The 18314-nt window shown below is 43.9% G+C and overlaps 2 protein-coding genes and 1 pseudogene across 6 annotated transcripts in view; 2 read left to right on the top strand and 1 right to left on the bottom strand.

The window, feature by feature from the left end:
* The window catches only part of LOC118383936 (liprin-alpha-3-like), a 115000-nt gene that overhangs the window by 21159 nt on the left and 75527 nt on the right, over positions 1-18314 (top strand). The window lies entirely within an intron of this gene.
* LOC118384726 (uncharacterized) lies at positions 1399-7411 on the bottom strand. 5 transcript variants are annotated; one of them, XM_035771475.2, is made up of 7 exons: positions 4819-4981; positions 3856-4091; positions 3258-3672; positions 2896-3160; positions 2727-2810; positions 2480-2652; positions 1399-2392 (listed from the first exon to the last, which is right to left on the bottom strand). In XM_035771475.2, the coding sequence occupies exons 3-7, from the start codon at positions 3645-3647 to the stop codon at positions 2255-2257; spliced, it is 1050 nt and encodes a 349-aa protein (XP_035627368.1). In that variant the 5' UTR covers positions 3648-3672; positions 3856-4091; positions 4819-4981; the 3' UTR covers positions 1399-2254. The 5 variants fall into 5 exon arrangements, with proteins under 5 accessions (XP_035627368.1, XP_052347400.1, XP_052347403.1 ...); XM_052491440.1 differs by lacking the exon at positions 4819-4981 and adding an exon at positions 7263-7411 and having other exon boundaries at positions 3258-4091; XM_052491443.1 differs by lacking the exons at positions 3856-4091; positions 4819-4981 and adding an exon at positions 7263-7397.
* Positions 7934-16311, top strand: LOC127914423 (TBC1 domain family member 17-like; annotated as a pseudogene).

The raw sequence follows: 18314 nt of genomic DNA, 5'->3' as shown, positions 1-18314 counted from the left end.
CTGATTGAACCATGGTCATGTATGAAAGGGGATGAATAAATACAACTGTGTAACAATAGAGTTCAACTATTTACACTGAAAAATATATATAAACACAACATGCAACAATTTTACTGAGTTAAGGTTCATATAAGGGAATCATTAAATTGAAATAAACTCATTAGGCCCTAATCTATGGATTTCACATGACTGGGAAAACAGATATGCATCCGTTGGTCACAGATACACCTGTTTTTTAAAAGGTATCAGAAAGTATCTGGTGTGACCACCATTTGCCTCATGCAGCGAGACACATCTCCTTCGCATAGAGTTGTCAGGCTGTTGATTGTGGCCTGTGGAAATTTGTCCCAATCCTCTCCAATGGCTGTGCAAAGCTGCTGGATATTGGCAGGAACTGGAACACGCTGTCGTACACGATCCAGAGCATCCCAAATATACTCAATGGGTGACATGTCGGGTGAGAATACAGACCATGGAAAACTGGGACATTTTCAGCTTCCAGGAATTGTTTACATATCCTTGTGACATGGGGCCATGCACTTTCATGCTGAAACATGGCTGTGGATGAATGGCACGACAATGGACCTCAGGGTCTCATCACAGTATCTCTATGCATTCAAATTGACCTAGATAAAATGCAAGTGTGTTTGTGGTCCATAGCTTATGCCTGCCCATACAATAACCCCACCATGTGGCACTCTGTTCACAACGTTGACATCAGCTCATCCACACGACGCCATACACAATGTCTGCCATCTGCCCGGTATAGTTGATACCGAAATGAATCCGTGAAGAGCATACTTCTCCTGCGTGCCAGTGGCCGTTGAAGGTTAGCATTTACCTACTTTAGTCAAGACCCTGGTGAGAATGACAAGCATGCATATGAGCTTCCCCGAGACGGTTTGTGACATAAATTATTTGGTTCTGCAAAGCCACAGTTTCATCAGTTGTCCGGGTAGCCGGTCACAGAAGATCCTGCAGGTGAAGGAGCCAGATGTGGAGGTCATGGGCTGGCGTGGTTACATGTAAGTCTGCAATTGTGAAGCCGGTTGGACGTACTATCAAATTCTCTAAAATTATGTTGGCGGCGGCTTATGGTAGGGAAATGACGATTCAATTCTCTGGCAGCAGCTCTGGTGGACATTCCTGCAGTCAGCATGCCAATTGCACACTCCCTCAACTTGAGACATCTGTGGCCATTGTGCTGTGTGACAAAACAAAACATTTTAGAGTTGCCTTTCACTGTCCCCAGCACAATGTGCACCTGTTAAGATACATCAATTATATTGCTGTTTAGTTAACACCTGTGGATGGATTGTCTTGGTAAAGGAGAAATGATCACTAACAGGGATGTAAAGAAATGTGTACACAAAATGAGAGAAGCTTTTGTAACATATGGAACATTTTTGGGACCTTTTATTTCAGCTCATTAACATGGGACCAACACTTTACATGTTGTGTTTATTTCTGTTCAGGATATTACTTAATCTGAACTGCCCTCTCTAGGACAGCCATTATACTGCATCCAAATAATATTCAGTGTCAGAACCAACAGCCTGATTCACAGATGTTGTTCCTTAATTTAAACCATACAGGTACTCAAATTAAAACATTTATCTGCTTTTGAAAAGTTGGGAGATGATAGATACATCTCTGTTCGCCTCCTCCGCTTTCTCTCGCTCTCACAGTCAACACATTATTATTATAATAGTGTGAATATCAGAGATTGTACACGTACTATCATTCTACCAGTCAGTCATTCATTGGCATGGTAGAAGTATAAAAGGCATGTTTCATGGAGACATGGTGCCCTTCACTCACAATTTGAAAAGCTACAGGCTTCATGTTAAAAAGCCCCTAGAGCCAACCATTTCTAGAAGAGTGACCCATCCTCCACAAATCTACTTGGCAAAGTCCCACAGATTCAACACCTGTGTCAGTTAGAAACATTTCAATATGTTAGTGTCCATGTTGGTCAGTACAGTGGGTCACTATGAGCACATTTGAATTTGTGTGTAGTGAGTTGTCTTGTAGTGTTTATGGGTGTAAGGTAATGTGTTGAAAATGATATTAGTGTGTATACGAGCATATGTTATGTCAGTTAATCCTCTCTGGGTTTATTGTTGTTACTACCAAATTTGGGGTTAGTGATTAGCTAATACACTGGGGTACTTCTACGCCTGCCAGCCAATCAATTAGCTCTCTTTCATCCACGCACTCTCTCTCACTCCTTCATCCCCTCACTTTCTTTGGCTCAGTGTTTGAGGGAGAAGTCTCCCGTGTTGAGGCGAGGGCGAGGTAGTCCTCCAAACATTTCTGTTCCGTCGTTGGCTCCTGGGGCCAACAGGGCCTTCATGCTGGCAGCAATATGATCCAGGTCAGCTACACCAGCCTGCAACACAGAGACAGTTACTGGGTATGTGTGTCAGAATGACAGAGAGGAAGTGAGCTGTATGTTTTTAAATGAAGGTTGACTGACCCGTTCCCCACTGTGGCCTTCTCCCTGGTGGGGTCTGTTGCCCTTGAAGCCCCACACAGGAACAGACACGGGGAGGGAGCGGGCCATGTTCATGGGGTTGGGGTGTCGGGATGAGAATGACTGCCCCATGGCCATGCTGCGGGGGGGAGGAGGACAGTCCTCACTTAACGAGCCTGGAGCAGAGAGGAGGAACATATTAAGAGCATTAGATCATCATTAACTAATATTACGACACACATACACTCACCATCAGTGCTCTCCTCCTCTCCATCGGACTCAAAGAATGGTTCACAGTCACGAGACAGCGAGTCCTCATCCATGGAAAACACTCCTGAAGTAGAGAGAGATTAATATTTAGGAAGTCATTCAGACCTGAAGATTAAAAAACAAAAATAGTCCCACAGAGCTGTGTTCACCTGCAGTCTCATTCAGATTACGGCTCCTTTCGTCCATGTCCTCCTCTTCCTCACACTCTTCCTCTAAGTCCCCAATTCCAGGAATGTCTCTCCCTCGTCCAGCCTCCTCTATCATCACAGCCATCTCTCGCTCCCTCTCTCCATTCCCATGCTGCCCAGCAGCTTGGCCAATGACAGCCCCGGAGTGGTAGATTGATGGGTAGCTTTGCGAATAGAGTGTGGTATTGGGGCTGATGGTTCCCACCCCACCCTCACCTGTTAGGCCCTGTGGAAGAGAAGTTAAGAACTTTACGATCACTCACAGCACTATGAATGACAGCCACATTGAATGGCACAAAATGACTGACAGTCAGTCTACTCACCGCCCTGTCAGTGGGCATGTCCACTACCAGTTTAGCTCCTCCGTCTCCTGCACTCAGACGTGTATATCTATGCGCCGTTAGCATAGATGTGGAGTGTAGCACCGCAATGTCGTCCACGTAGCGCCGCGAAGACTCAGCCAAAGCCCCCTGACCCCACACGTGATAGGAGAAATCCCACTTCCGGCCTCCGGCAGGCAAGCCACTGCCACTCTCCCTTTTCCTCTCATCTCCCTCCACTACAGATGGCCAGAACTTCTTACAGGCTGTAAGAATAGCCAGGTCGCAGCCTGACTTCTGACAATATCCCTCCGCTGCGGCAAGTAGTGCCAGCCAGCTCTCTTTGTGGTTGTCTGGGATCTCTGGGTCAGATGATTGGGTGATGGAGGCCATGATGGGTAAACAGGACTTCCAATGACTGTTGGATGTGTTTAATTTATTAGGGCTAGCTTTTATGGAATGTATAGATGCTTTGTAACTGTTTTTATTGATCAATAGTTAAAATGGCTTAGGTTAGTGTAATCAGGCACCTGTAGGACTCAGCCAGCAGTTTATTAAATACTATATATATTTTTGTTAACAGGTCTTGTGATAAATGTACCTTTTTTTCTTACTGGATTGTAGGCTGTAGCGTTGTGTTTTTGGAATCTGCTTTTGGCTAATCTGAGGAAACGTTAGGATCCTTTTTCTATTGCTGGTTTGGTTTAAGCTAAGAATAAAACTATCCTTAGTTGTTATAAAGCAGGTTTCAGAGGCACAAGGTGATTGTTTAATATTATTAATGTCAGTGTGCCTGAGAGAACTAGGGGAGAGAAACGAAAATGTTGCTGGTGTTACCTGGAAAAAACAAAATGGAGAAATAAAGCTTGAGTTGCCCCCCCAATTATTTTTGAATTGTTAGTCATTATAGCAATATTAGCTGATGTCACTAGCTAGGCACTATTTAGATTATCACTAAACCAGAATTCAGATAATAATATCCTAAAATTAGGCATGATGAAACTTCATGAAATTAGATTACAAAATATATGCTTGAGTTGAGTGTAAAATTCACAAGATCCAAATACTGTACATACATTTCAATTCCATATAACTTTTCTGATGTCAGACTGCCTTGTTTCAGTCTGAGTTCATGGTCAATATCTCAGTGGTCAATAATATCTCAGTGGCAGTTTGAGGATGTTCCAAAATAGACCTATGCTAACCGTGGGAAGACGTTGTCCACCTGTCGTTACGTCTCGCGAACTGTCGCAACTCAGCGTCGTCGTCCCCCCTTCCTCCCTCACACAATATCGTGCATTCGTTAGCATACGAACTGGCTCTGCCAAAACCTTGTGGGGTGACTGCCTGCTCTAGATTTACCCAGCTCGTTTCTAAATGTCATCCCTGTGATTATTACTACCAGGAAAGCACTGCGGACTGTTTGTTTGCTAACATGCTAGCCAACTGGTCTCCTGTGCACTCTCCTCCCAACATGAACACAGTTCACCTCCATTTCATGCCTTTGCAGAGACACTAGCACACACAGACACAAATAAACAGCAATAACAAGAAGTCAGCTTACACATTCAGTTCCTTATTTCGTCTTTTGCAAGCGTTTTTCTAGTTCTAATTGTTTCTTTATCCCTCTTTGTCTGATTCTTCATCTCTCAAGAATAGTCTCCCCTAGGCTCCGACGTTGCTGTTTAGAGACGCTAGACGAGACGCACGTTTTACACGTGACTGTGGGCGGGCTCGTACTCGTCTTGTTTTGGACGCGCGCTTGGGGCTGGCTGCATCTCAATAGTTTGTATTGGTTTCTTCTACTGGTATAATTTACTTCATCCTCACTGATCTGACATGATGGATAGCTTGACAGGTGGAAGCAAATGCTTTTGGTAGGCTTTTCAATCTCCATATTATTCCCACCTAAACTATCTTCTAATTTTGCAGTGCAGATTAAGGAAAAGAGAGGAGAGTAAAACGTTACATTTTTATTTGACTAAGCAAGTCAGTTAAGAACAAATTTTTATTTACAATGACAGCCTACCCCGGCCAAACCCTAACGACACTGGGCCAAATGTGCACCGCCCTATGGGACTCCCAATCACGACTGGTTGTGATACAGCCTGGAATCGAACCAGAGTCTGTAATGACACCTCTAGCCCTGAGATGCAGTGCCTTACACCCCCTGTGCCACACGGGGGTACTAAAACTGGGATGCAACTTTGAGAAGACAGATAACAACAACCACTTGCCGCCTTCATCAGCCTCCCTGTCTAAATTCTCTCTGTCCTAACCACTTCTGTTTTTCGGTGTGATTTTTCTGTTCTTTGCTACATTGGTGGCAGCACCAGGACACTCACTGTCACTCACACATTTGTTAGAAGTGTTTCACTATTCACATTGGGATGTTCATTACCACCACTGATGCCTAATAAACTGCCATTTTCATAATTACATGAAACTGACAAATATTGCAAGAATAGAGCCCCACGGTGGAGGTGCCATAACAGTAGTAGGCCTGATTACCCACAATAAAGAGACAGCCTACAGGGAGGAGGTGAGGGCCCTGGCAGAGTGGTGCCAAGAAAATAACCTCTCCCTCAACATCAACAAAACAAAGGAGTTGATCGTGAACTTCAGGAGAAGCAGAGGGAGCACACCCGCATCCATAGGACCGCAGTGGAGAAGGTGTATAAAGCTTCAAGTTACTCGATGTACACATCACTGATCATCTGAAATGGTCCACCTACACAGACAATTTGGTGAAGAAGAAGCAACAGCATCTCTTCAACTTCAGGAGGCTGAAGAAATTTGGCTAGGCTCCTAGGACCCTCACAAACTACAGAAGCACAATTGAAAGCATCCCGTCAGCTGTATCACTGCCTGGTATGGCAACTGCACCGCCTGCAACTGCAGGGTTCTCCACTGGGTGCTGCGGTCTGCCCAAAGCATCACCAGTGGCGCTGCCGATGGCACAGGAAGGCCAAAAAGATCATCAAGGACATCCACCACCCGAGACATGGCCTGTTCAACCGCTATGCCTCTATCCCAAGGCCATCAAACTGTTAAATAGCCATCAATAGCTGGCCTCCAGCCAGTACCCTGCCCTGCACCTTAGAGGCTGCTGCCCTATGTACATTGAATCACATGTCACTTTAATAATGGAACACTGGTCACTTTCATATTTTTTACATACTGCTTTATTAATTTCATATGTATATACTGTATTCCAGCGGTTTAAAGCACTGCATCTCAGTGCTTGAGGCGTCACTACAGACGCCTGGTTCAAATCCAGGCTGTATCACAACCGGCTGTGATTGGGAGTCCCATAGGGCGGCGCACAATTGGCCCAGCGTCGTCCGGGTTTGGCCGTGATTGTAAATAAGAATTTGTCCTTAACTGACTTGCCTAGTTAAATAAAGGTTAAAGAAAAAAATCAATAAATAAATTCTAGTCAATGCCACTTCGACATTGCTCGTCGTTATATTCATATATTTCTTCATTCCATTATGTTACTTTGAGATGTGTGTATTGTTCGATACTATGGCACTGTTGGAGCTAGGAACACAAGCATTTCGCTACACCCGCAATAACATCTGCTAAATATATATATGTGACCAATTTGATTTGAATACACATAAAACCTAGTTGTCAAACAGAGAAATGGTTCCAATCGTTTTTCCACCATTAATTTGGTGGAAAAACGAAACACATAAGGGCTGTGTTCGTGTAGGCTTACCCTGGCGTGACGTTTTGATAATCATGTAAACCTCGGACAGGGAGACTTATCAGTATATTCGGCTCTATTTACTCTCAGATTCGAAAATGCTAATTACCATCAAGGTGGACATCATGCAAAACTACAAATCCCTGCAAGCTCCTGCACATCATCGCTTGCTGACACCCTTGTTAACAGGTATTGTGTCAAGACAGTTCACAGAATTGTCCATTTAAAGACATTTAAATCCATTTTAGCCAATTTATTAATTACTACATTTAGATAGTTAATCCAGAGATTCTTACCTTTGCCTCAATTCAGCAGTCTTGTCCAGATCATCATGGCATTTGTAGTTCTTTATAATAGCCTCATTAGCGTTTGCTTTTTGGGGGGTAAATACAGGCGAAAATATTGATAAGTCACCTTGTCCTAGAGAGATTCACACAGTTATCAAAACGTCACACCAGGGTAATCCTAAATGAAATATTTCATCAAAACGTCACATCATTTTTATCAAAACGTCACACCACCTGGTGTGACGTTTTGATAACTGTGTGAATCTCTCTAGGACAAGGTGATTTATCAATATTTTCGCCTGTATTTACCCCCCAAAAAGCAAACGCTAATGAGGCTATTATAAAGAACTACAAATGCCATTTAGGATTACCCTGGTGTGACGTTTTGATAACTGTGTTTTAAGGTGATTTATCAATGGTGGAAAAAAGATTGGAACAATTTCCCGCTTTGACCACTAGGGTTTATGGGCATTATGATTCCAACCGTGGTACTCTTGCCACGTTAAAAACAACTGGGAAAATACGTCAAATCCTGACATCGGTGGTCGGAAAGTCGGAGCTCGAGAAAGAAGCCCGACTTCCCGAGTTGGATAACTGTTCTATTGTTTTTCCGAGTTCCCTGTTGTTTTGAACGCACTGAAGTCGGAAGTCGGACATTTCCGGAAGCCTTCTGAGTTCCCTGTTGTTTTGAACGCGGTATCTATTCCAATTTAGACATGCCACCACATATGATTGGTTGATGTTCCTGACAACCTGCCTTACGTATAACATAGACCGTGCAGTCTATGTAGGCGGAAGTCTTCTTTCTGACGACATTTGTTTTGGGAAAAAGGCTAGTGGAAGAATAATGGAGCCAAAGGCTGAGACTAGTCACAAGGTAAGCGCACATATTGAAATTGAAGTTTTTTCTTCTGTCTGGTTGATTCGGTCTGTATTAAAGGGCCGCTAACTAAATAAACTCGGTTATCACCACTTGTAGCTTGATCTATCACCTTCACAACAAAGTCGTGTGATATTTGGGGAAGTTGACGTAACTACAGTAACAGTTAGCTAACGTTATAACAACAAACAAGCTAGCTTCATAATTATTTCCAGATTAAATGGATATTTCATATCTGTGAAATATTACTTGTTCAATAAATTAGTCACGAGAAATATCATCATAGCTGTCCTATTTTCCACGGCAGACTTCAATATGTAAAGCAATAAGCACTGCTTGTTCTCTAACAGCTACTAGTAGTAGTTAGACCTGTTTACAGTGAAGAAAGGGTCCTGGAGGCCGAGGATCCCATTCCATAGAATTAGCATTGTAAACTTCCTTGTGAATGTGATTACAGTATCTAACTAACTAAACGTTTGAGCAGTTCGTTGGTGGAGGATGGCTTATGTAATATTTCACCTGAATTTATGTCACATCTGGCAAATTATTATTGATTATACATTTCGGGTAATATTCAGGATAGATATGATGGTATATTGTATTTGTATGGAAGCTAGCTAGATCTATCCAATTGGGTTCAGTCAGTTTAAGTCCAGTAGGGTAATTCGATTCTGAGCTGCAGTAGACACAAATCAAGTGTTATTTGTCACATGCGACGAATACAATTGGTGTAGACTTTACCGTGAAACGCTTGCTTACTAGCTCTTCCCAACAATGCCGAGTTTAAAAATAAAATGGTAACATAAGAGGAATAAAATGCACAGGAATGGAGCCATAGACAGGAGTACCAGTACCAGACACTACCTGGGAGAACTCCTGGCAGGCACACAGGTGGAATCACTGTGTGAGTGACTCATAGTGTTCATGTGACTCTATTTTGTAGGCTACAGTAAAGTCCGCAAACTCATCCTCTTTGGGATGTCATATGATTGTCATTCCCCACCCTATTCCCACTCTATCACACTTTCTGATTCATTGCACTGGAATCCATGACATGACATTTTGCCATTAGTTTTCACAGCAAATTATATTCTATTAATAGCATATGTTGTTTTGTCACACAGCTGGTGTTTGAGAAGGAGGGGGTTTACCTTCACACCAATGCCAAGAGGAGCAACCAGGACACCACAATCCCAGGATTCATCCGTATAGTGGAACGGGTAAGTTGGGCTTCTCCCATAGACACCATATTTACAGTGAGCTCCAAAAGGGGTGGGTATAATTTGTGGAACGTTCCGAAAGGAATCTGTCCAAAAACTAAGTAATTTACAAGGAGGTTGCCAACAAACAATGCATACAAAGTAGCATGATCAATTCACCTAGCTAACTATCTGCCGAATAGGCATCAGCTCACCACATAGCTTATACTTAATGCTTGTCCCTAGACTACCAGAGTGAGGGCAGACATTTTTTGTAAAAAATGTGGTAAGTGAAAAAACTTTAAAATAGCCCACTCCCTACCCGGTATCTTATTCTGCCACTATACAACTTTGTATGCATTGTTTGTTGGCAACTTTGTTATTTACAATGTTTTTGGGACAGATTCCTGTTGGAACCTTCCACAAATTATACCCACCCATCCAAAAGTATTGGGACAGTGACACATTTATTTGTTTTGGCTCTGTACTCCAGCTCTTTGAATTTGAAATGATACATTGAATATGAGGTTAAGGTGCAGACTCTGTCAGCTTTAATTTTAGGCTATTTTCACCCGCTTAGGAGATTTTTTACAAAAGTATTGGGAGAAATTCACTTGTGTTTATTAAAGTAGTCAACATTTTAGTATTTGGTCCCATATTCTTAGCATGCAATCATTAATTATTACAATCATACATACATTAAGTGTGAACCTACAAATTTATTGGATGCATTTGCTGTTTGTTTTGCTTGTGTTTCAGATTAGATTCAGATTTTGTGCCCAATAGAATAATGTAAATAATGTATTTTGTCATTTTGGAGTCACTTTTAATTGTAAAATAAGAATACAATATGTTTCTAAACACCTCACATTATTGTGGATGCTACTATGATCAAGGATAATCCTTAATGAGTTGTGAATAATGAAAGTTAGAGGCATAACTATCATATCCCCTCAAAAATGCTAACATTTCCTGTTACTTTAATGGTGAGAGGTTAGTATGTCTTGGGGGTATGATAACTTTCTAACTCATCATTGTATAATTTCAAGTCCAAAGTGCTGGAGTAGAAAGCCAAAACAACAGCAACATTGTCACTGTCCCAATACTTTTGGAGCTCACTGTATATGAAAATATTGCCTCCCGAGTGGCACAGTGATCTAAGGCACTACAGTGCTAGTGGCGTCACTGCAGACCCGGGTTCGATCCCAGGCTGTGTCGCAGCCAGCTGTGACCGTGAGAAACCATGAGGCGGTGCACAATTGGCCCAGCGTCGACTGGGTTAGGGCGAGGGTTTGGCTGGCTGGGATGTCCTTGTCCTATCCGCGCTCTAGTACTCCTTGTGATGGGCCGGGCACATGCACGCTGACATCTGTCTCCAGCTGGATGATGTTTCCTCCGACACGTTGGTGAGGCTGGCTTCTGGGTTAAGCGAGCAGTGTGTCAAGAAGCAGTGCGGCTTGGCGGGGTCATGTTTCGGAGGACGATGGCCTCTCCTTCGCCTCCCCAAAGTCCGTACAGGAGTTACAGCGACAGGACAAGACTGTAACTACCAATTGTATAATCACGAAAAGGGGTAAAAAGTACAAATAAAATAAAAATATGATTATTGGTTGATTGAAAACCAATTCTGGTCATATTCAAAGTGTACTCATCCCTGTAGTGGAAGTCTTTGTCATCAGTAACTTTGTTTTGCTTCCTTTAGTCAAACACATAGGCCTATAGATCATATACAGTATGTCCTTTCTTCTTAGTGTTAGGCTATCACATGTTATTCTGGACTAGACTAAGGTGTTTGTCTATGTTTACAGGGTGGGGAGCCAGCTTTGGAGTGGAGCGCATTAGAGGACGAGGGCATAATGCGGCTGCTGTATTCTACACTAAAAAGGTGAGCGCTTGTTTAATACACTAGTAACACACATCACTCTGTTTTCTTCATGTTCCTTAATATACGGCCTGTCTTCCTGTTAGGATGGAGAAGGAGGGGTGGAGGACACCAACTTTGACCCTGGCTACGAGCCAGACTGGCAGTCATCAGCACAGTGAAGAGAGACCAAGTCAGAGAGCACCCCCCGTCAAAGAGACAAGTACGTAGACTTTTATAACTTGCCTCTGCGTTTGTAGTTCTCATACTGGGCTATACTCACAAGTGTGTTTGCAGCAAGTGTATAGTGCTATTCTTGATGTTGATGTCTCCCCCTCTGTTCCCAGGCCAGTGGTCGTTCTCCCTGCCTCTGTCGGAGCTGTACTCTGCGACGGTCCCGTTTCTCCCTGGGCCGTAACTTCATGGTTTTTACCAGCAGGGGTGGCCACCCCCTCCCTCCTCTACACTTCCACAGGGGGGCACCAGGAGCTGTTGAGGGCCATGCAGCGTTACATCATCCTGGCCCCGTGAGTAGCAGCAGACAGCCAGCTCTCCCTCCCCTCTCCGATCAATGCCTCAGAGGAATTCAAGGCATTTCACTGGCATTTAACTGGACTCTGAACAGTAGAGTTTAGCATCTGTTGTACCCAACCCCCTTACTACATACATTTTGAAGTGTCTTTTTCATATTTTCTCTCTCTCCTTCTTGCTAACATTTTCTTTTATTCTGAGCTTCTATATCTTCTCTGTCACTGTCTGTGTCTCTTACTATCTGCCTGACTGTTTTTCTGTTGTTTTAGATCACCTGTAGATGGTCGTCTCTTTCCTAGCGTATCCCCATGACTCTGGGGCTCTCTCTCAGTCCTTTGATGAGCTGCACCTCTTTGACGATGGAAGCTCCGACCTCGTCTCTGTAAGTCTTGTGTTTTGTGTGTGCTATTCTCTGAGAAGGTTTAATGTGTGTGTTTATAATTATATGAATCTCTTTGTTTCCAGAGGTTTATCCAGGACCCTTATGCCACCACCTTTGGGGGATTCTCCAAGGTCACCAATTTCTTCAGAGGGGCTCTACGACCACCAGATTCCCCTTCCACTCCCGTGGCCCTCAGGACCACCATGGGCCCCCTCAGCTGATGACGAACCAGGCTTTGAGCTCATCACCTGTGTAAGTGGGGGATGGGGTTGAAGATGTAAACTCATCACTAGCCCTGACATCTGTGGAGTAGATGGAGAAGAGGACTCACTTTATAGCATCCAGATGTTGGCTGTAACATACGGATGGCGATATCCAGATGTTGGCTGTAACATATGGATGGCGACGTCGCCCGCATGTTGGCTGTAACATACGGATGGCGATATCGCCCAGGCGTTGGCGTGTAACATATGGATGGTGATGTGTCGCCCGGCGTTGGCTGTAACATATGGATGGCGATGTCGTCCAGGCATGTTGGCGTTAACATACGGATGGCGGATATGTCGCCCAGGCGTTGGCGTAACATACGGATGGCGATATCATCCAGATGTTGGCGCAACATACGGATGGCGGATATCGTCCAGATGTTGGCTTAACATACGGATGGCGGCGATATCGTCCAGATGTTGGCGTTAACATGCGGATGGCGGCGTCGGCCAGATGTTGGCTGTACATGCGGATGGCGACGTCGTCCAGGCATGTTGGCGTTAACATACGGATGGCGATATCGTCCAGGCATGTTGGCGTTAACATGCGGATGGCGATATCGTCCAGATGTTGGCGTGTAACATGCGGATGGCGATATCGTCCAGATGTTGGCTGTAACATACGGATGGCGACGTCATCCAGGCGTTGGCTGTAACATGCGGATGGCGACGTCGTCCAGATGCTGGCTGTAACATGCGGATGGCGATATCATCCAGGCGTTGGCGTAACATGCGGATGGCGACGTCGTCCAGGCGTTGGCTGTAACATGCGGATGGCGACGTCGTCCCAGATGTTGGCTGTACATACGGATGGCGACGTCGTCCCAGGCGTTGGCTGTAACATACGGATGGCGATATCATCCAGATGTTGGCTGTAACATACGGATGGCGATATCAATGGTGAGAGTTTTCTTTTTGGTGGTACCAGGGGGTGGAGCTTGGCCCTAAACCAGACGTAACCAGGGGACAGCCTCTCGACAAATGGGAGGAGTTCCTGGACCCAGAGGGGCGTGTGAAGGACCCACAGCAAATCAAAGAGCTGGTCTTCAGGGGGTAAGACCGTACAGTATAATTCCTCTCTGTAAAGAACACCACACCATCTTCCATCCAAATGGGCTTTTCACCTTGTCATTCAAACCATCCCTCCTTTCCTCTCCCTAGGGTATCACACCATCCCTGAGGAAGGACGGGTGGAAGTTTCTGCTGGGTTTCTATCCCTGGAATAGTACCTGTGAAAGAGAGGGAGGACATTCTGAGGATGAAAACGTTAGTCTCTTATTATCCCTCGCTTGTTATGGCTCTCTTTATCACAGACTGGGACTGTTGTCTAAACGGGAGTGAGTAAATTCATCTCCTCAACCCCTCTGTGTTTTTCTGTCTTCAGAGATGAGTATTTCAGAATGAAGGTTCAGTGGAAGTCAGTCAGTGAAGAGCAGGAGATGAGGAACTCTCCTCAGAGGATACCGCAGTCTGATAGGTTGGTGTTGCTGTCTGTTAAACATGATTTCACGCCTCATTGGTTGACACATTTTATGATTTGTTACTTATCTGTTCATGTTTTGATTGGACAGAAAGGGACGTGAGTCGGACGGACAGACACAACACCTTCTTCTCTGGCAATGACAACCCAGGCCTGACTCTTCTCAATGACGTGCTGATGACATACTGCATGTTCAACTTTGATCTGGGTAAGCCACTCCCCTTGTTCTTACACTTGAAAGTTCAAAGCCATTGTATCACATTTCAACTTTATTTATTATCAATATCTCACACCTGACTCTCCTTGTGGTTCCTGTTGTCTCTCTCTTTCTCTCCCTGCAGGCTATGTCCAGGGGATGAGTGACCTCTTGGCTCCTCTCCTTTTTGTCACTCAGAACGAAGTGGAGTCCTTCTGGTGTCTGACAGGTTTTATGGAGATGGTGGTAAGCACCTTACTCTCTTGTTAAATACTCATATATTACCACATAAGAGTGTTAAAACATAGCATTATACATTTATATTTTTAAAGTTCTCTCTCTCTCGGGCCCTCAGCACCAGAACTTTGAGGAGTCTCAGGAGGCCATGAAGCAACAGCTCCTTCAGCTCAGCCTGATGAAGGCTCTGGACCCTGAGCTCCTTGACTACCTGGGTAAACAATGACTATCACTCAGTTACTGTGTTTCTCTCACACTTCACCATAACTCAAATGTGTTATTACTCAGTGAGGTAGACATTCATCAGGCAGTCAATTCTCCAATCAGCCAATTATATTTTACCTTAACTCAAGTTGTGTTATGTAACTACCTGGATGCGTAATCTGTTGACATAGTAAATTCTTCACATTGTTATGTTGTTGTCTCTCTTTCAGACTCCCAGGACAGTGGCTCTCTGTGCTTCTGTTTCCGTTGGTTACTGATATGGTTTAAGAGAGTTCTCCTTCGAGGACATCCTGTCCCTTTGGGAGGTGAGTGGGTGGATACTACTCATTAGAAACACTTGCATGTAGCCTAGGCTCTACACACTATATGGAAAAAAAACCTTAGTTTTACAATATATGTAAGTAAACACACAGTGAGCGCACTGTTCTGTACTAGGTTCTTTGGACTCGTCTGCCCTGTGAAAACTTCCATCTGTTGATGGCCGCTTCCATTCTGGAATCACAGAGGGGGAGTTCATCGGCTCTGACCACGACTTCAACACTATTTTGAAGGTTTGTTGGAAATGTGTTGGAAGTTATTTTCTTAATGATGTTGTCTTTTTGTTTATGTGTACAGTACTAAGGACTGTTTGTCTATGTGCAGCACATCAATGAACTGACCATGAAGCTGGATCTGCAGACAGTCCTACGAGGAGCAGAAGCTAACTACCTGCAGCTGGCCTGCTGCAAAGTAGGAAATATGTTAGAGGAGGATACATTCACTTGGACATGATATATTTAACATATTGTGTATTGTCATCTGACTGATCTAACCTCTTCTCCTCTCTCCATTCCTTCTGTCTCTCAGGAGCTGCCGGTGAAGGTGCAGGAGGTCATTGGTCTGTACGTTCCCCAGCCCTGATGACGAGACAAGCCCAGAATCAGAGTCACATGAGACGCAGTAGCTTCTCAGCCAATCACAGGCAGCAGCTACTGAAACGAGCCAGTCAAGTAACAGCACTGCTGCTGCAGCAGCACGCCCTCGCCCTACCTACCCATAACTCTGAAGGACAGGGTGATTGACATGAGGAGAGAAAGCCATTAACCGATATGAGGTGTTCCATATAGGAAGATATACGCTCAATGGCCAGTTATTTGTTTTTATTTTTTTTAGGTTCACCCATCTAGTACTGGGTCGGACACCCTTTGCCTCCAGAACAGCTTGAATTCTTTGGGACGTGGACACGTTAGGTCCCTTGATATCAAGGGAGCAACATGTCCGAAGGAAAACATTTCCATGCCATTACTTTACCTGCCACCAGTCTGTACCGTTGACACCAGGCAGGATGGGTCCATGGACTCATTGCTGCTTACACCAAATCCTGACTCTGTCGTCAGCATGATGCAACAGGAATCGTGATTTGTCGGACCAGGCAATGTTTTTCCACTTCTCAATTGTCCAGTGTTGTTGATTGCGTGCCCACTGGAGCCACTTTGTTTTTTTTAGCTGATAGGAATGGAACCCGGTGTGTTCGTCTGCTGCAATAGCCCATCCATGAAAAGGACAGAGGTCAGCGGTTCAAGATGCCGTTCTGCACACCACTGTTGTATTGCTTGTTATTTGCCTGTTAGCTTGCATGATTCTTGCCATTCTCCTTCGACCTTTCATCAATGAGCTGTTTTCACCCACAGGACTGCTGCTGCCTGGATGTTTTTGTTTGTCACACCATTCTCTGTAAACCCTAGACACTGTCCTGTGCCCCAGGAGGGTGGTCTCCTGGGCGCCTGGCACCAACGATCATACCGCACTCAAAGTCGCTTAGGGCACTTGTTTTGCCCATTCTAACATTCAATGGAACAGTAACTGAATGCCTGTCTGCCTGCTTTTATATAGGCCATGACACTCACTGCCTGTAGGAGCTAACCATTTTTGTGAATGGGGTGGTGTACCTAATAAACTGGCCATTTATTGTATATTGGATGATATGGGGCATAGGAGAGAGTGTTTGATAATGTACTGTAGTACATGATGAGGGTTGCAGACTGTTACCATCTCTGACAGACGAGGCATTAGAGTGAACGGTGATAGGTTTTTTTTCATGAATGTAACTATCCCAAAATATTGAAGTGGTCTACCTACATATGTAGTGCTTTGTCTTTATATAAATACCGCAATACATTTATTTTGTTTCCCAAGTATTTGTGTGAATCCAAGCCATGTCCAGTCATTTATATTTCCATTTGTGTACCTGTCTCGTGAGAATTTTTTTTTTTTTTTTTTCTTCCAAATTCTTCTTTGTGAAATGCTTCCATTTTAAAATAGTCTGTTAAATTGTTTTATCCCTGTCTTTATCTCAGCCCATTTGTCCCTTTTTTTAATGGTGTATCATTGTGGTCTGCATTATTTCCACCCTGTTGTTCCTTCTATCCATGCTCTCTATTGCTGTCCTTCTCACTCTTAAGTAATACTAAATATAAAATGAAGAATAATCTTACTGACAGAGTATTACAAGTACTATAAAATGCCTTCCTATAGAGTGTTGTACTATAATGTTTAAGGTTTTTAACTACTGGTATTATGTCATAACAATATTTTCATTGTCTGAAATTGCTGAATCTTACCAAATAAAGGGTACAAAACAATCAATTACTGGTGAAATTGACTCTCTTTTCAGATGTTTACTAGTCATATGTTCCCACCAGACAGTGTGACCCCCCAATTCTGTTAACCCTCCACTACCCTCCCAAACTATTCATCCTAACACTCCCATGAATCTTAATGTGTGACTCGTCCATGCCCTCTCCCTCATCTCAGTTCCATATGAAGTTTTTGACATGGAAATGCTAGTACGTATAAGAGGGAGATCGAATTCTGCAAACAATGAACGATTTACTGGAAACCTAAAATACAAGTATGTATTTGAAGTGGGGTAACTCTTTGATTTGTATTACTATTTATTGATTGCATTTTTGTATTTTACTAATGGTGTTTTATGTTCTGCAGCGCTCATTTGGGAAAAAAGGACTGGATCTTAATGACTTCCTGTTGAAATAAAGGTTCATTAAAATATTGTCTTGTCAGATGGTCTGTGAGTTTTGATGCTCTTGCTGTTTACACCATAGTTATTGTTGTAAACTAATCAAATTAAGTGTAAAACACCACTCATTTGCCAGAAATGTGTCAAAAGCACTTAGTAGGTTGACTTAGTTCTGAGTGATAAAGTGTTTATCAGTTCTGTAGGATGGTTTATGCAGTGTGTTAACTGAGTGAGCAGACCCCCTTCCCCTCCCTGTCAGCAGGTGTCTGTGAGGTGAAAAGGGATCTCTGTCCTCCACTGTCCCGGGCAATGAGGTGGAAAATGAGGGGCGGAGAAACGCACTCCCCTCAAGACCGACTGGGTCGTCCATGTCTCTCCGTCCCCCTCTCTCCCTCCTTCCCTCCCTGTCTGTTTGAATACAGCTGCAATGTATGAATTTAGCAGGGTACTTAAACAGGCGGGCGATCTGTCACTCTGTTTCTCTTCCCCACGCCCCTCTCTGCCCTCTCTCTCTTCTGACCTGACCTCTTCTGACTCCCATAGCCAAACTCACTCTGGCTCTCATTCAAACAATCTGTTTTCAGTGCTAATCCAATCCCTGTTTATGGATGATGTCTCTCTCAACAGCCAACATCCCCTCTAATTCTACAATGGTCCCAGTGTGTTGGGGTGATAATCTCTCTTGTTGTGATTGTTACTGCTTGGAAGGGGTTTTATCTAGAGTGTTTGAGACCTCAGAGGAGATAAAGTCTGTGGTTTAAATCTCAAGTCCCAGATAAGTGTGCTCT

This window comes from Oncorhynchus keta, chromosome 32 (assembly GCF_023373465.1).
Source record: "Oncorhynchus keta strain PuntledgeMale-10-30-2019 chromosome 32, Oket_V2, whole genome shotgun sequence".
Classification (NCBI taxonomy): domain Eukaryota; kingdom Metazoa; phylum Chordata; class Actinopteri; order Salmoniformes; family Salmonidae; genus Oncorhynchus; species Oncorhynchus keta.
Note: the sequence above shows the minus strand (reverse complement) of the source record. Positions and strands in the feature narration are given on the sequence as shown.

What these genes read in the sequence shown, in the direction of transcription:
- LOC118384726 (XM_052491440.1), bottom strand. Translation starts at nt 3,647, where the DNA reads ATGGCCTCCATCACCCAATCATCTGACCCAGAGATCCCAGACAACCAC. An exon ending in TAATCTGAATGAGACTGCAG is followed by an intron (nt 2,811 to 2,895) that starts GTGAACACAGCT and finishes TCTCTACTTCAG; the next exon opens with GAGTGTTTTCCATGGATGAG. An exon ending in AAGGCCACAGTGGGGAACGG is followed by an intron (nt 2,393 to 2,479) that starts GTCAGTCAACCT and finishes TCTGTGTTGCAG; the next exon opens with GCTGGTGTAGCTGACCTGGA.